Source organism: Diaphorina citri, unplaced genomic scaffold, assembly GCF_000475195.1.
Source record: "Diaphorina citri unplaced genomic scaffold, Diaci psyllid genome assembly version 1.1 scaffold355, whole genome shotgun sequence".
NCBI lineage: Eukaryota > Metazoa > Arthropoda > Insecta > Hemiptera > Psyllidae > Diaphorina > Diaphorina citri.
This window is the reverse complement of record NW_007377790.1, coordinates 98,576-114,224: the sequence shown is the minus strand read 5'-3', so window position 1 is coordinate 114,224 and position 15,649 is coordinate 98,576. Positions and strand designations below refer to the sequence as shown.

The following is a 15,649-nucleotide window of genomic DNA, read 5'->3' as shown; positions in this document are numbered from 1 at the left end:
TATTTATTACAGTTTTCTTCACTGATGGTGTTGAAATCTCTGTGTACATACTACCTATGTGTTTCTTGTATTCCATTACTGTTAATGTTCTCACTGATAGAAATGATACGTTTGTAATTTTGTATCAATTCCATGAGTGTCCTCAGTTAGTACTAATTTGGCAGTATTGATGGAATGATGGTACTTTTTAAAATAAACAAGATCAGGGGTTATGACATTCAGAGTCCTGTTCCTTAATAAATTTACAAAAAAAAGCATATAAATAAATAGACCAGGTAGAAGACTTCATGGAAGAAAAAGAAAAGTCAATGTTTAAGAGAAATGTGTGCAAATTTAAACAATTATATTTTATATTTATTAATTGTATTGGTCAAAATTAATTATCTCCCTGATTTTTTTTTATTTCTCATTTATTTATTACAGTTTTCTTCAACAAACTGTATATGGGAATTAATCAAGAGCCACTTTCTTAGACTAGAATAAGTAGTAGTACCTATTTATGAAGTAGCATACCTAGCTGTAACTCATGACTTTTTCACAGATAGAGGAGAGAACCTTTTTTTTACGCAATATTACTTTTTTTTGCTGCACTAGATTTATAAGTAGGTATTATTGAGCCTTCCAAATTCCAAAGAGGTAAAACTTAGTGTCTTCTAAGAATAAGTAGTAGTACCTATTTATGAAGTAGCATACCTAGCTGTAACTCATGACTTTTTCACAGATAGAGGAGAGAACCTTTTTTTTTACGCAATATTACCTTTTTTAGCTGCACTAGATTTATAAGTAGGTATTATTGATCCTTCCAAATTCCAAAGAGGTAAAACTTAGTGACTCCTGGAAATCTAGCTAAATGGCATTCTAGAACTAAACAGCAAGCTCCATTGGATCAACTTTACACATACAACATGGTAAAGCTTCAAATTCGGAACCAGTTTGGAATACCAGGGTTATTACTGTTCCGGTCTGTAAATTTCTTTAAAGCATTTGCCTGTTGCTCTTTCATTTCTTTCCTCTCTTTCTCTGACTCTTCCTGTTTCTCCTTAGGACAAATGTCGGGGAAGGTGAATGACTCTGTTTTGGGCTGAAAGATTGATCAATACAAATGAGGATTAGAATGAACATCTCCTTAGGACAAATGTCGGGGAAGGTGAATGACTCTGTTTTGGGCTGAAAGATTGATCAATACAAATGAGGATTAGAATGAACAAATAAATAAATCATAAAATATTTGTTGTGAAGCTGAGAATCTAATGAACTTGTATCACAGAGTTTTTTACACTGGTAATGTTGACACTGGTTGCTTTGCTTATCCTTGACTTGGGAGGCTGAGTGCACCCCTCAGAAGAAGAAAAACTTTGACTCTGCTGAGGATTGAACCTGGGACCTTTAGTGTGAGCAGTGAATTGTGAGATACTCATCCACAGAAGTTGTTTTATTTTAGTACCTACTACCTACTAGGTGTAATACTTTGCTCAATACTTGACTTGGGAGGCTGAGTGCACCCCTCAGAAGAAGAAAAACTTTGACTCTGCTGAGGATTGAACCTGGGACCTTTAGTGTGAGCAGTGAGTTGTGAGATACTCAGCCACAGAAGTTGTTTTATTTTAGTACCTACTAGGTGTAATACTTTGCCCAATACTCACCAGTGTTACAATAGCTCTTCTGTAGTCTTCTTCCTTTGTTATAAAGCCAACTTTTCCATAGGATCTTTTCAATTTTCCTGTGGGGAGAAAAGAAATACAATAAAACTCACTGGATTTTAATAAAGAGCCCATTTTGCAATTTTATACATTTCATTAATCTTTTTGCACTGGTAATGATGCCACTACTCAAGTAGCCTTGCAGTTTTCACAAGGCTCAGTGCACCCCAAACTCCAAGTACTAAAAGATCTTTGGTCCCAATCGGATTTATTTTAATAAAGAGCCCATTTTGCAATTTTATACATTTCATTAATCTTTTTGCACTGGTAATGATGCCACTACTCAAGTAGCCTTGCAATTGTTTTCACAAGGCTGAGTGCACCCCAAACGCCAAGTACTAAAAGATCTTTGGTCCCAATCGGAATAGAACATGGGTCATCTGGAATGCAAGCCAAGATACCCACTCAGCCATGGAGGTTGCTTGATATATAATACCTCATTGGGATTAGGTAAGTATGTGCCTACTTTCAAATAGAGAAGTGGAAACTGTTCTTGTAGGTTGTAAGGTCATCTGGAATGCAAGCCAAGATACCCACTCAGCCATGGAGGTTGCTTGATATATAATACCTCATTGGGATTAGGTAAGTATGTGCTCACATTCAAATAGAGAAGTGGAAACTGTTATTGTAGGTTGTAGAAAACTTACCATTTTCAAGTGTGGATTCAACATGTTTGACAGTGACATTGTATATTTTTTCCAGATAATTTTTGATGTCATGATTGGTCATTGCTAGTGGTACATGGAACTCAACTACATTAGGAGGTAGGGGCTCCTTGGAACGGACAAGTTTCATCCAGAAGTTTGGTAGAAATATCCTCAACTGAGGGTTACCTTTTTGATAGATTGGGTACCTGGGAGATCATTATAACAAAAGTTAAACTTTCAGAAAAGATAGCTCTTGACACTTCATGGTTCAAAGACAAAATATGACCAAAATCATGCACCTACTGAGTACTGATTTAGGACATACTTACCACCGTGAAGACATTTCTGATATTCTGAAACTTTAATCTTGTTCTCGTGTGTGTTTCTGTTGTCTGGATTTCTAGATCTTGTCTTTCTTTTGGAACGTTGTCTTTTAATTAGTTTCTAATGGTTTTTACTTGATTTTCATCCTTTTCTTTCCCAGACCAACCAAACCAAAACCCATATTATAAAAATTTGAAAAATCGCGCTTTTGAAGTTTGAACTCTCGTTGCTGTTGTCAGCTGATTTTTGTTTACTCGTTGGTGAAAATCGTCAGCAACGAGTAAACAAAAATGTGGCACAAATTTTTGATTTTGAAAAGTTGAACTGAAAATTTTTCCTGAGTGACCCCTTGATAGTCGAAAGCTATCAGGAAAATGTTGCGGAATTGGTGTTTTTTCTGTCTGAGCTTGGTTTTCAGCTTAAAATATGTCTTATCAGGCTCTATGCAAGCAGTGACTGCGTCTACCAGTGATGAATCAGCCCCGTGGTACGAGAATTTGCCAGCTGTGGCAATGGATTATAAGATCCATATAGATCCTGGCAAAGAAGACTGTTTCTTTCAATATGTGAACCCTGGAGCTACTTTCTATGTGAACTTCCAGGTGAGTAATGTGTCCATTGAGTTATTGATTATGTCCTGGTTGATTTTTAATGCTTACACTTGGAATGTTTGTTTTCCAATACCATACCTATAATACCTATTATTTAGTTAACTGGGGGATTTAGGGGGCCCTATGAATGTCTTTCAAGGTACCTATTTAAGGATATCATCAAAGTCAGTTAAGTTTAAGTGCTTCTACAAGTTCCCATAGTTCCAATCAATCCTAAAATCTGAAAAGCTCAAATTTAATGTCCTTGACAAACTAAATAGAAAATTGTCAAATTCAAACTTTTTCTTGTTATTCTCTAGGTTCTGAGAGGTGGAGATGGAATGGCAGGGTTTGCAGTGAGGAATCCAAATGGACAAATAGTTCATCCGTACGAGTGGAAGAAAAATGCCGAGTACCAAGATACACCTCCTCATGGTGGCTACTATAGTGTTTGTATTGACAATCAGTTCTCAAGAAATGCTGGCAAACTGGTTAACATGTACTTGACAGTTGTAAGGTAAGAGACAGTGAGTGGGGCACTAAGCACCTTACTTTTGAACCTTTTCTGCTACCTACCTATTAGCTAATAGGTGTACCTACTGTTCCACTTGAATACCTTGATGAAAAAAAAAAGTTCATGTATGGTACATGTATATTAAAATAATCAGCTTTTCTCTTTTCAAACTTAATGAAGGTAATACTGTGAGATGTATTTAAGACAAACTATTCTTTAATTTAATTATAATTTAATTATTAAAATGTTTCTACTTTCAGGTATGACCAGTGGGACAAATATCACAAAGAAATTGAAGATCTCAATGTGAGTGTCCAGAACTTCACCGACAGTGTACGCACAGTTGAGAGAAATATCAATGAAATTCTTCAGCAGCAATATCATGCCCGTAGCAGAGAGGCAAGAGACTTTAACTTACTTGAAGATAACAACAGATATGTGATGAATTGGTCTGTGATTCAGATCTTAGTGATTGCTGCAACTACAACAGTTCAAGTATACTTTGTCCGTCAATTGTTTAACTCTAAAACAAACAAACCAAGAGCTTAACAAATTGAACTGAAATCTTACTAGGAGTTAAAAAATTACCTCAGGATTAATTGGTGGATTGAAAACTCAAGTAAGTCAAATACTCATGGACAATTCTTCAGATTGAAAATATTAATCTTTTGGAGTGATCTTGGAAAAAGAACAAGTGACACAAAAAAAACATCATTTTACTATTTTGTTTTTATCTCATGTCTATATTTCTCATTCCACCAGATTTTTGATGACAGTATTTTCCGGGTTTATCTTAATTGAAGTATTGATCATTATTATTTTGTGAGAGAGAATCTCATTTTTAAGACTGGTTTTTATTTTTTCTGCCCAATTACGTAATAGAATTTCATGATTGAGGTGCATTGTGATAGATTTATGGTGAACAGTGTAAGGATTGATGGTTTTACCGAGCTTAACAAATTGAACTGAAATCTTACTAGGAGTTAAAAAATTACCTCAGGATTAATTGGTGGATTGAAAACTCAAGTAAGTCAAACACTCATGGACAATTCTTCAGATTCAAAATATTAATCTTTTGGAGTGATCTTGGAAAAAGAATAAGTGACACAAAAAAAAAAAACATCATTTTACTATTTTGTTTTTATCTCATGTCTATATTTCTCATTCCACCGGATTTTTGATGACAGTATTTTCCGGGTTTATCTTAATTGAAGTATTGATCATTATTATTTTGTGAGAAAGAATCTCATTTTCAAGACTGGTTTTTATTTTTTCTGCCCAATTACGTAATAGAATTTCATGAGTGAGGTGCATTGTGATAGATTTATGGTGAACAGTGTAAGGATTGATGGTTTTACCATATACTTACCATAGTGTCCTCCTCTCTTGATTATTTTGTTTTACCTGTTTATATTTTATTTTTATCAAAGTATTATTTAAAATTTTATATTTTTGTATACTCTAAAATTAGTGCTTACATCTTCAAACTCTTTTGTACAGTTTCTTGTTGCATTTACCTATCTACCTATCTCTTTGTTCTCTTGATTTCTTTTTCCTCCTGAGGATATCCTTTCACATATTCCAACCTGTTCCTCCGTAGGTAGGTTGAATATACTCAAAAATAGCCTAAACTTGTAGATCTTATATTTTATCTTCTTATCTACCTCAGTTGGTATAAATAATTTGTATGGTATAAGTATAACATGCCAGTCTTTTGCTTCCACAAGATTTGGATCAATGCACGGTATATGATTTTATTTAGATTAGATTAAGTGTTTATCAAATTTAATGTCAGAGTCAGACTTGTATATGATTATGTTCAGTATTATTTACAATAAGTATAGGTAATATTTTAACATTAGTATGTATGCCTATTTTTCTTTTACTATTGACTGGTAAGGATACCCTCATAGAGGTAGGTATCACAAAATGTTCCAATGAGAATGATAATTGATAAGTTATGAGGATTGGTGCTTTTTGCAATACCTACTTCAGTTTAAGGGTGTCTTGTACCAGCCCAAATTACGATTTTATAATCGGCATCCTTTACCCAATCACGGAAATTTCAACATCCTCCACTGTGAAGGTAATCATGGTAACTAGAAAAGAGAATATGAAATAAAAACACAACTCTTAAAATATTTTTAATTATTTAGTTTTTTTTTTTATTTAAAAGCGAGACATAATGTATAAATAATGTTTTTATTTTTTATTTTCTTTTCCCTTCAAATGCCTGTCTAAGCGCTACAAAGTAAAATTATTAGAGTAAGAAATTAATTGTTGAATTTTCTTATATTTCGTATTTTACGATGAAATTCTTTCATTAACATTGAATTACAAATGAAATATTTTCAAAGTTCAAACGTATTCTCATTTATGTTAAAGTGTCTTAAAACCATTTTCCGTGTTCATTTTACACATATTTGAAATGTCATGAGACTGGAATAGTAAGAAATATAGAGGGAAGAAGTAAGATTTCAAATTGTATTGAAACTGAAGCAAATAAAAAATGACCACTGGGATAGAAGCAAGAGATACAAAGGAAATAAAACAAATTTAATGTGGAAGAGAAATCTTTCTCCCTTTTTTCATCAAAGATAAAAGTAAAGAGATCAGATTATTTATTTTAAAAGGAATTATTGTAACCAACTTTATTTTTCCTTGGGACACTTGAAACATATTGTGTTCCATTCAATTCAAATATGTATATTATGTACTATGTTTTCTTGTCTTTTGTTTAAGTATTTTATTTTATGTTTTAAAAATTCTAAAATAAAATTATAAATTTTAAGGCTAATATTAGTTCTGTCTTGAATAATTCATTTTTAAATACTAAAAACTAGTCCAATTTTTTATGTATAAAATAAATACAAGATATAAATAATTAAATAATATTAATTATAAAATAAAATATATCACTAGGTCAGAGATTACATTTTTTCTTTTTTAATAACACTAAAAGATGGGTATTTATTTATAAAAGGTTTCATATATTATTTAAATTTTATAACTTTAGTACCTATAATAGGTCTATAATTTAGGCAAAAGACATTAGAATAGACACGATGAGAATCAGTTAGCTTTTTTAACGTGACATCAATTTTACCAATTTTATTTATTGATCAAACTAGAAACCCAATAATCATGAGACCATATTTAATGAAAACATGTAAAAGACAAATAAAATTGATGAAAAGGAGAACTTTTGTGAAACTGGAAAGAGACTCGAATATATTAAGTCTGTCATAGCCCAAATATGACAAAGTGCCATGACTCGTTGGTGCCCTCAACTGACTTCACAAACCCTATATTTTAAGACAGTAAAAAATATCATCTACTTGTTATGATAAGTATACTTTTTTAACCTTAGTTTCACTTCTACAGTAATTTTCAAACCAGCTACAACCTCTAGAATGCATTCTACCATTAATATTACATAAAATAAATCCTAAAAAAATCAACTGCAAATTTTTCCCGAGCCAAAAATAAAATTTTAAGAAGCTTAAAAAAAATTAACCACGCCATTTTGAACACTAATTCAATTACATAGTTATTACCTATAGTTTCAATATGGGTATTTTTAGTTTTTATTACAAAATTATTGGGGAAAAAGTAATTAATAATCAACAGTACATTTTATAGAACAAAATTCTACATTAAAAAAAAGTTCATTGTTTTTACAAAATATTTTTCTTACAAATTATGTGTCTAGTAGATATTATTTACATTACCTATTTTTTAGAGAGAAAAAAAAATCAAGAGATCAATTTTCAAGGAAGAAATGCAAATTATTAATAAAACTTCAAACCATTTTCTAAGATCGTTTAAAATATGTGTATGACGGTTTGTTTATTATTAAGGTTATACTGTTTTGAGTGCCAGAAGCCTTCTTTTTCAATAAATTTGCATATTTCTTTTATATTAGTCAATATAAATCTGGTAATTTTTAGAAAATAATAGAAAATCAGAATGAATATTATACACTTTATTTTACAAGAGGGCTTAAAAAACGAAATTATCAACTGAAGATTTTTCAAATTAATTAGGTAATCTTTTTTTTAAAGTTGCCACTATAAATCTAGAAGATGCTACTTTTTCCTTAATAAATAAAAAATATATTATGTAGATAGGTATGAGAGAAATAAAGTTGTAATTTTAGAAATAATAATCGTAAAAAGATACTGGATAAAGTAATTACTAATAAAATAATGTCTTCTTAGATAAGTTAAATGTACACATAAGATAATTCCATTTTAAGGACTAAAAAAATCTTGACACGTAGATTGGTATGTCTAGATTAGTCCGTATTATAAGCCTTCCTAATTTTACCAAGAAACAAACTATTGGCCACTAAACCAGTAGTTCAAGCCTTTCAAATGGCTGAAGATAACATAAAAATTATTTCCAAAGAGAAACCTCTTGAGGAAAGTTTAAACAAAGCCGTGAGAGGTGATGGAGAAGTAGTATCATCATCTATGGAACCATCTGACATTGATGTTAAGATCACAGAATTAAAACAAATATTAGCATGGAACAAACTGGGCTGTGATATCAAGTGGAGTATCTTTGTGTCGGCATGCCAGAGCTATCGTGTTAGCTCATGTCTACATCCTTTCCCTCCTATGTTCATCAAGAATCAACATAAAGACATTTCCGCAGTGGTAAGTAGAGAAAATTTTACTTTCTTTTATATTTTATTTCATTAAGCATTGATGCATGTCACAAATACTATGTCTTAATTTTAAATTGAATCACCAATATTCAGTCTAAGGTCTACTAAACTAAACTAAACACAACTGAGTTTGTTTGTCATAAGAGTGGAAATAAAACTGCATTTACTGTGTGGAAATATTGTATGGAAAGATCTTGTCCTTATAATGTCTTCTGGGATAAGATACAGCCCTAGGTAATTACTAACTAACTGTAACAATATTAATTTCACTTTCAGCTGGAATGCATCAACCAAATGCCGTTACTCTCATCTGTGCTTCACAGTCAACGAAACTCTCATCCTTCACCTAAACTATGTGACCTGATTTATCTTCTTCATTGGTTACTTGTCGAGCAATCTCCAAGCCTAGAAGAAGTGCCACGAGATCAGTATGATTCTGTATTGAACCTTGTGTCTTGTGAACCAAATGTTGCCAAACCTGATTTCATATTTCAAGTCCAATACTCACCTCAAAGTTCAATTGAATCAAATTGGTCCAAATTGAGCTTGGGGAGAAAGAAAATCCTGCATGCTTTCCATGGAAGTCGTCTGGAAAATTTCCATTCTATTCTGAATTTTGGATTGCAGCAGCACTTTAACAAGGTATAATAATAGAATAAAATATTGAGAAAAGCAATTTTTGAAGCTACTTAACTATTGAAACAAGCAAAGCCCTAGTTTGCTAAAAAGTACCTACCTAGTACTTACCCAAGAATTTTTTAGCCAATAGACAGATATTATCACTTTTTTGACACATATGGTTACCTACATTAGAACTTCAGTTTTGAAATATACTTGTAGTTCAACTTCTCTTTGCAAGGACATAGGTACTTATTTTATAACAGTAACACAGTTGTCTATTCTGTTCATTTTCCCCCAGAACTCACTGTTTGGTCAAGGCATCTACCTGTCGTCTCAACTCGGGATTTGTCTCATCTATTCTCCGTACAGTGCTGGATGGGGAGGTAGTTGTGTTGGCTCCGAACTCAGCATCGTGTCGTTGTGTTCCATAGTGGATGATCCTGACCAGGTGAAATGCCAAGAAGACACAGGTGGGTATTTATTAACTTGTAAAGTTCCTCTTTTGCAATCAATTCCAATTTTTCACCAGTCTTTTCATGGTGGTAATTTATTAAACATATATTTTTTTTATAAGAGGTTTGATAGAGGCAACTGTAACTGGTGAGGTCTTATTGTCCCGAAATTGAAGAGAGAAGAAGGACAGGATAGGAGAAAGCAAGCCGTTCCTAGAACGAACCTTTTCTGTTTTGGATAAAGTTTGCTCCAGGCGGGAATCGCACCCGCGATCTAGCGCTTAAAATCACCTAGCAAATACAAGGCAGACGTGCTCCCCTCCAAGCTAACTAGGCTGGCATATGTTGACGGTAAATTTATTTGTTATTTTTTACGAGACAAAGGAAAAGGACTAGTGCTTGGTTTGAAATTATGTCTGTAAATCAATGCAATTCTGTATTTATTTCAGAGGAAAACAGAAGGCGAGCATTAGCGCAGGACAGTCTGGGAGGAGAAGTACCTCACAAGTATTATGTAGTAGAGAATAGTGCTCTAGTCAAAGTCAAATATGTTCTGGTCTACACTAGACACAAAGTAACTGCTAGTCATCAAGTACATAGGTAAGAAATAACTCTGCGAGAAGTACCTCACAAGTATTATGTAGTAGAGAATAGTGCTCTAGTCAAAGTCAAATATGTTCTGGTCTACACTAGACACAAAGTAACAGCTAGTCATCAAGTACATAGGTAAGAAATAACTCTGCATCTTAGTGTACAGCTCAGGATTATGTTAAGGTTGGGATGTGAATAAATGTAAATCGAAAAGGGAGAAGATGAAAAGTATTTGGATGGGATGCATTCTTCTTCAGACAACACAAATTTTCGGTACTGTACTCATACCTTTCATGTTAGCGAAAAGGTTTGATAAAGGGAATTGTAACAACGAAGGTCTAATCGTAATAAAAAATATATTATGTAGATAGGTATGAGAGAAATAAAGTTGTAATTTTAGAAATAATAATCGTAAAAAGATACTGGATAAAGTAGTTACTAATAAAATAATGTCTTCTTAGATAAGTTAAATGTACACATAAGATAATTCCATTTTAAGGACTAAAACATAATTTTATTTGTAATAAGTATAAAATATTGCTTCGAAACTATAAAATAATTTATATTTTTCCAAACTAGCTTCCATACATGTGAGATACAATATCATCAACTGAATTCACATTTAAGAGTGTTTACAATAAACGCCTCTATTTCAAGTTAGACAAATCCCGTAAAATTAAACAAAATGAAAGAAACATGATAAATAGCCTAAACTTGAAGTATGCCAGTCGCCCATATTATGCAAGTGTTTTGTAGGGACCAAATTTATCCACGGTCCTAAAGCCATTGGTGTGCAACCCTTGTACCTACTTTGTTTGAACAATACCTCAGGATTACCAAGATATACCTAAAAGTACCAGATTGTTACTACACCTACCTAATGTTATTTATATCCTACATTCCAGTTATGCAAGTAGAAGAAAACTAAACTAATTTTTATTCCTTTTCATTACAAACATAAATTAAGAACCCAAGTATTTAAAACTAGTACAATTAATTATTCTTAACTTTTATAAAAATGAAAATACTAGGACGAAAATAGTAAAATACCTACCTACTCATAGTTATTAGAATTAATTGGACATAATGCATTTGTTTTTTTATTAGCGTTTGTAAAATATTAAATATTGAATAAATTAATATTTTATGACTTGTGCTCTGGAATATTTGACTGTCTTTTTTTTTCTTCTTCTTCCATGGGATTAGGTTTGGCCCTATAATACGGGAATCGAACCCTTGATCTAGCGATTACAATTCCTACTTTGCTAGCTGGCACTGACTACAGTTGGAATAATAATATATTTATTTTCCTAGTGAAGTATTATTATTATTATTACTCGTATTACTCATGGTAGAAAGAATAAGAGATTATTACTTAGATAGGTACATAGGTATTGTTACTATTTTAACTATTACCTACTTTGCTTAGCACCAATGAGTGGAGAGTGATGCAACAGAAGCGAAATGCATACCTGCCTACCCAGTAGGTACTTACCACGTGTATTCAAAGCGATAAATTAAAATTTTACGTGTTTGAAAAAAGATCAAAGAATCTACCTAGTTGCTAAAACTCTCCCAAAGGAAATTTCGGCTTCACTTTTTGGGTTTCCATTTTTCATTCCACTCATTTCCACCTCCATGAAATTCGTTGGCGATAAATCGGTGTTGCCAAATGTTTGTACAGTAAAATTTGTACGGATTTTCCTGAAAAACGTACCGTATTTCGTCTTGTGTACTTTTTCGAAATTCAAATTTTGATATTTTTGATTGAGAAAAAGGATTTTTTTTTTATTTTTTACTCTTGTTATCTTATCAGTTAAAAAAAAATTGTGAAATTGACTGTCTGGCAGTTTTCTTTGGGTATTTTTAAAATGCCTGTCTAAGCGCTACAAAGTAAAATTATTAGAGTAAGAAATTAATTGTTGAATTTTCTTATATTTCGTATTTTACGATGAAAATCTTTCATTAACATTGAATTACAAATGAAATGTTTTCAAACTTATTCTCATTTATATTAAAGTGTCTTAAAACCATTTTCCGTGTTCATTTTACACATATTTGAAATGTCATGAGACTGAAATAGTAAGAAATATAGAGGGAAGAAGTAAGATTTCAAATTGTATTGAAACTGAAGCAAATAAAAAAATGACCACTGGGATAGAAGCAAGAGATACAAAGGAAATAAAACAAATTTAATGTGGAAGAGAAATCTTTCTCCCTTTTTTCATCAAAGATAAAAGTAAAGAGATCAGATTATTTATTTTAAAAGGAATTATTGTAACCAACTTTATTTTTCCTTGGGACACTTGAAACATATTGTGTTCCATTCAATTCAAATATGTATATTATGTACTATGTTTTCTTGTCTTTTGTTTAAGTATTTTATTTTATGTTTTAAAAATTCTAAAATAAAATTATAAATTTTAAGGCTAATATTAGTTCTGTCTTGAATAATTCATTTTTAAATACTAAAAACTAGTCCAATTTTTTATGTATAAAATAAATACAAGATATAAATAATTAAATAATATTAATTATAAAATAAAATATATCACTAGGTCAGAGATTACATTTTTTTCTTCTTTATTAACACTAAAAGATGAGTATTTATTTATAAAAGGTTTCATATATTATTTAAATTTTATAACTTTAGTACCTATAATAGGTCTATAATTTAGGCAAAAGACATTAGAATAGACACGATGAGAATCAGTTAGCTTTTTTAACGTGACATCAATTTTACCAATTTTATTTATTGATCAAACTAGAAACCCAATAATCATGAGACCATATTTAATGAAAACATGTAAAAGACAAATAAAATTGATGAAAAGGAGAACTTTTGTGAAACCTTCTGTCCTGCCTTGGAAGCCAGCAATGACATTGTAGGGAAATATTGGGATGCGAGAGGAAAAATGGCCTAATGGTCAAAGATCCCGACATTTGCAACATACATACATACATACTTTTTTCATTTATATTTGATCTATCAAAATCACTCATTAGTAATTATTATAATTTATAATTAAGATTTTATTACTTTTTAAGAAGTTGTGAAAATTAATTTTTTCTCGTGGAATAATTTCACGTAGTGTTTTCGTCTCATTTTCATCCGCAAAACATTCTTGTGTCCATTTAAGACATGAAGTTTGAAATATTCTGTTTACAAGCACATATGATCTTTTGATCAATCTACCTATCTAACATAGGCACATCTAAAAATCTCACCTACAAAGTCGAGTATTTACAATATGAATACAAAAAACAACCTACATAATAGACATTTTAGTAGCCTCGTTTTATGTTTTTAGAAACGAGATCAATTTCAAGGTTTACTCTACAGGGAATAGAGACTTTTGGGCCACCCTGTATGATATAACAAAAAATCAACTGCAAATTTTTCCCGAGCCAAAAATAAAATTTTAAGAAGCTTAAAAAAAATTAACCACGCCATTTTGAACACTAATTCAATTACATAGTTATTACCTATAGTTTCAATATGGGTATTTTTAGTTTTTATTACAAAATTATTGGGGAAAAAGTAATTAATAATCAACAGTACATTTTATAGAACAAAATTCTACATTAAAAAAAAGTTCATTGTTTTTACAAAATATTTTTCTTACAAATTATGTGTCTAGTAGATATTATTTACATTACCTATTTTTTAGAGAGAAAAAAAAATCAAGAGATCAATTTTCAAGGAAGAAATGCAAATTATTAATAAAACTTCAAACCATTTTCTAAGATCGTTTAAAATATGTGTATGACGGTTTGTTTATTATTAAGGTTATACTGTTTTGAGTGCCAGAAGCCTTCTTTTTCAATAAATTTGCATATTTCTTTTATATTAGTCAATATAAATCTGGTAATTTTTAGAAAATAATAGAAAATCAGAATGAATATTATACACTTTATTTTACAAGAGGGCTTAAAAAACGAAATTATCAACTGAAGATTTTTCAAATTAATTAGGTAATCTTTTTTTTAAAGTTGCCACTATAAATCTAGAAGATGCTACTTTTTCCTTAATAAATAAAAAATATATTATGTAGATAGGTATGAGAGAAATAAAGTTGTAATTTTAGAAATAATAATCGTAAAAAGATACTGGATAAAGTAGTTACTAATAAAATAATGTCTTCTTAGATAAGTTAAATGTACACATAAGATAATTCCATTTTAAGGACTAAAACATAATTTTATTTGTAATAAGTATAAAATATTGCTTCGAAACTATAAAATAATTTATATTTTTCCAAACTAGCTTCCATACATGTGAGATACAATATCATCAACTGAATTCACATTTTAGTTAAAGAGTGTTTACAATAAACGCCTCTATTTCAAGTTAGACAAATCCAGTAAAATTAAACAAAATGAAAGAAACATGAAAATTATCATGTTCTTTTTTTCAGCTAAGGAATACAATTACCTATAAGTATACTACGTAGGTATATGTTTCCCTCAAATGAGATCGTACTTTTTTCGTTAAATTGTGTTGGTTGACTAGTGGACCGAGTACCGTCAAGTATTATTCATACATATTATAAGGAAGAAAATATTTGAAAAGAAAGAAATTATAGCGAGTGGAAAAATATTATCCATCTGTAGAACGTATAATCTTGCCCTGAGTATAATATCAAAAGCTTTCAGCATATCATGTTGGAATAGAAGACATTTCTTCATTCCTTATCCCACAATCTATTTTTTGCGCGGATATTTATGATCAACAATCTATTAGGTACTTTTCCTTTTTACTAACAAATCAAAGACAAGTTCTAATGTTCCAAATAATCCAATGCCATATTATTATAACATGATATGCAGCAAGCTTTTCCTAACACATTACATTAAACCAAGCTTTTTTCAAGTGGAAATTAAAATTTGAAATCAATAACTTGACTAATATTTGAAATTTTTAAAATAGAATACATTTTCAATAAATTTAATATCGTATGAGATAAAATAAAGAATAGCTTTCGGAAAAAAAGATTAAGTGCACTTCTCAAATTGATGTAATAAAGAAATTATATTTTCAAATTTATTTGACAAATGCAACTGAACAAAAAAATAATTTTGAACTTACAAGAAGAGGTGTTGATAATGTTGATATTAGAGTGACACAAAGCTTATCTTGAAATGTTCAAATAAAGTATAATGTTAGGTATCTAATTTTATTATAATTTTTGGGATAATTTTTCGAGTCAGTGGTTGGGCGCCAGTTTATGAGATATGTAATTTAACGAATTTGAACAAATCGGAAAGGAATTTGCTTTCAAATCTTTACAATTAAAGTCAAACTGTTTAGTAATGATTGTAATGAAGAAGTTGATCTCTTAAAGATTTGTTTTTAAACCTCTCTCCTTGTAATATTTTCATTTTATAAAAGATATTTCTACAAAAAATATTTCATTTACTCCAATAGTACCTATGGCGAAACGGAAACAGCACCTTTTGCGGACAAATCAAAACACCTTTTTACTTTTTTCATTTATATTTGATCTATCAAAATCACTCATTAGTAATTATTATAAT

At 30.6% G+C, this 15,649-nt stretch overlaps 3 protein-coding genes across 4 annotated transcripts; 2 read left to right on the top strand and 1 right to left on the bottom strand.

Moving 5' to 3' along the window:
* Window positions 1-399: 399 nt before the first annotated feature.
* On the bottom strand, window positions 400-2,860 carry LOC103507953 (probable 39S ribosomal protein L23, mitochondrial). Of its 2 annotated transcripts, XR_003391162.1 has the most exons (5): window positions 2,677-2,860; window positions 2,348-2,553; window positions 1,644-1,720; window positions 838-1,081; window positions 400-656 (listed from the first exon to the last, which is right to left on the bottom strand). XR_003391162.1 is itself a non-coding variant. In XM_026822692.1 (4 exons), exons 1-4 carry the CDS (start codon window positions 2,688-2,690, stop codon window positions 917-919), a joined length of 462 nt encoding a protein of 153 aa, XP_026678493.1. In that variant the 5' UTR covers window positions 2,691-2,860; the 3' UTR covers window positions 727-916. The 2 variants fall into 2 exon arrangements, 1 of the variants encoding a protein (XP_026678493.1); XM_026822692.1 differs by lacking the exon at window positions 400-656 and having other exon boundaries at window positions 727-1,081.
* Window positions 2,861-2,978: 118 nt separating this feature from the next.
* Window positions 2,979-4,646, top strand: LOC103507954 (transmembrane emp24 domain-containing protein 5). The gene is made up of 3 exons (XM_008472474.3): window positions 2,979-3,273; window positions 3,582-3,778; window positions 4,036-4,646. Exons 1-3 carry the CDS (start codon window positions 3,046-3,048, stop codon window positions 4,322-4,324), a joined length of 714 nt encoding a protein of 237 aa, XP_008470696.1. The 5' UTR covers window positions 2,979-3,045; the 3' UTR covers window positions 4,325-4,646.
* Window positions 4,647-8,051: 3,405 nt separating this feature from the next.
* Window positions 8,052-10,124, top strand: LOC103507961 (mono [ADP-ribose] polymerase PARP16). The gene is made up of 4 exons (XM_008472480.3): window positions 8,052-8,436; window positions 8,724-9,089; window positions 9,367-9,538; window positions 9,970-10,124. Exons 1-4 carry the CDS (start codon window positions 8,152-8,154, stop codon window positions 10,122-10,124), a joined length of 978 nt encoding a protein of 325 aa, XP_008470702.1. The 5' UTR covers window positions 8,052-8,151.
* Window positions 10,125-15,649: the final 5,525 nt, after the last annotated feature.

Coding starts and splice junctions, on each gene's coding strand:
- LOC103507954 (XM_008472474.3), top strand. CDS start 3,046: ATGTTGCGGAATTGGTGTTTTTTCTGTCTGAGCTTGGTTTTCAGCTTA. Junction 3,274..3,581: donor CTTTCTATGTGAACTTCCAG/GTGAGTAATGTG, acceptor GTTATTCTCTAG/GTTCTGAGAGGTGGAGATGG. Junction 3,779..4,035: donor ATGTACTTGACAGTTGTAAG/GTAAGAGACAGT, acceptor TTCTACTTTCAG/GTATGACCAGTGGGACAAAT.
- LOC103507961 (XM_008472480.3), top strand. CDS start 8,152: ATGGCTGAAGATAACATAAAAATTATTTCCAAAGAGAAACCTCTTGAG. Junction 9,090..9,366: donor TGCAGCAGCACTTTAACAAG/GTATAATAATAG, acceptor ATTTTCCCCCAG/AACTCACTGTTTGGTCAAGG. Junction 9,539..9,969: donor GAAATGCCAAGAAGACACAG/GTGGGTATTTAT, acceptor TATTTATTTCAG/AGGAAAACAGAAGGCGAGCA.
- LOC103507953 (XM_026822692.1), bottom strand. Junction 1,721..2,347: donor TGAATCCACACTTGAAAATG/GTAAGTTTTCTA, acceptor TTCTCCCCACAG/GAAAATTGAAAAGATCCTAT. Junction 1,082..1,643: donor GAAGAGCTATTGTAACACTG/GTGAGTATTGGG, acceptor TCAATCTTTCAG/CCCAAAACAGAGTCATTCAC.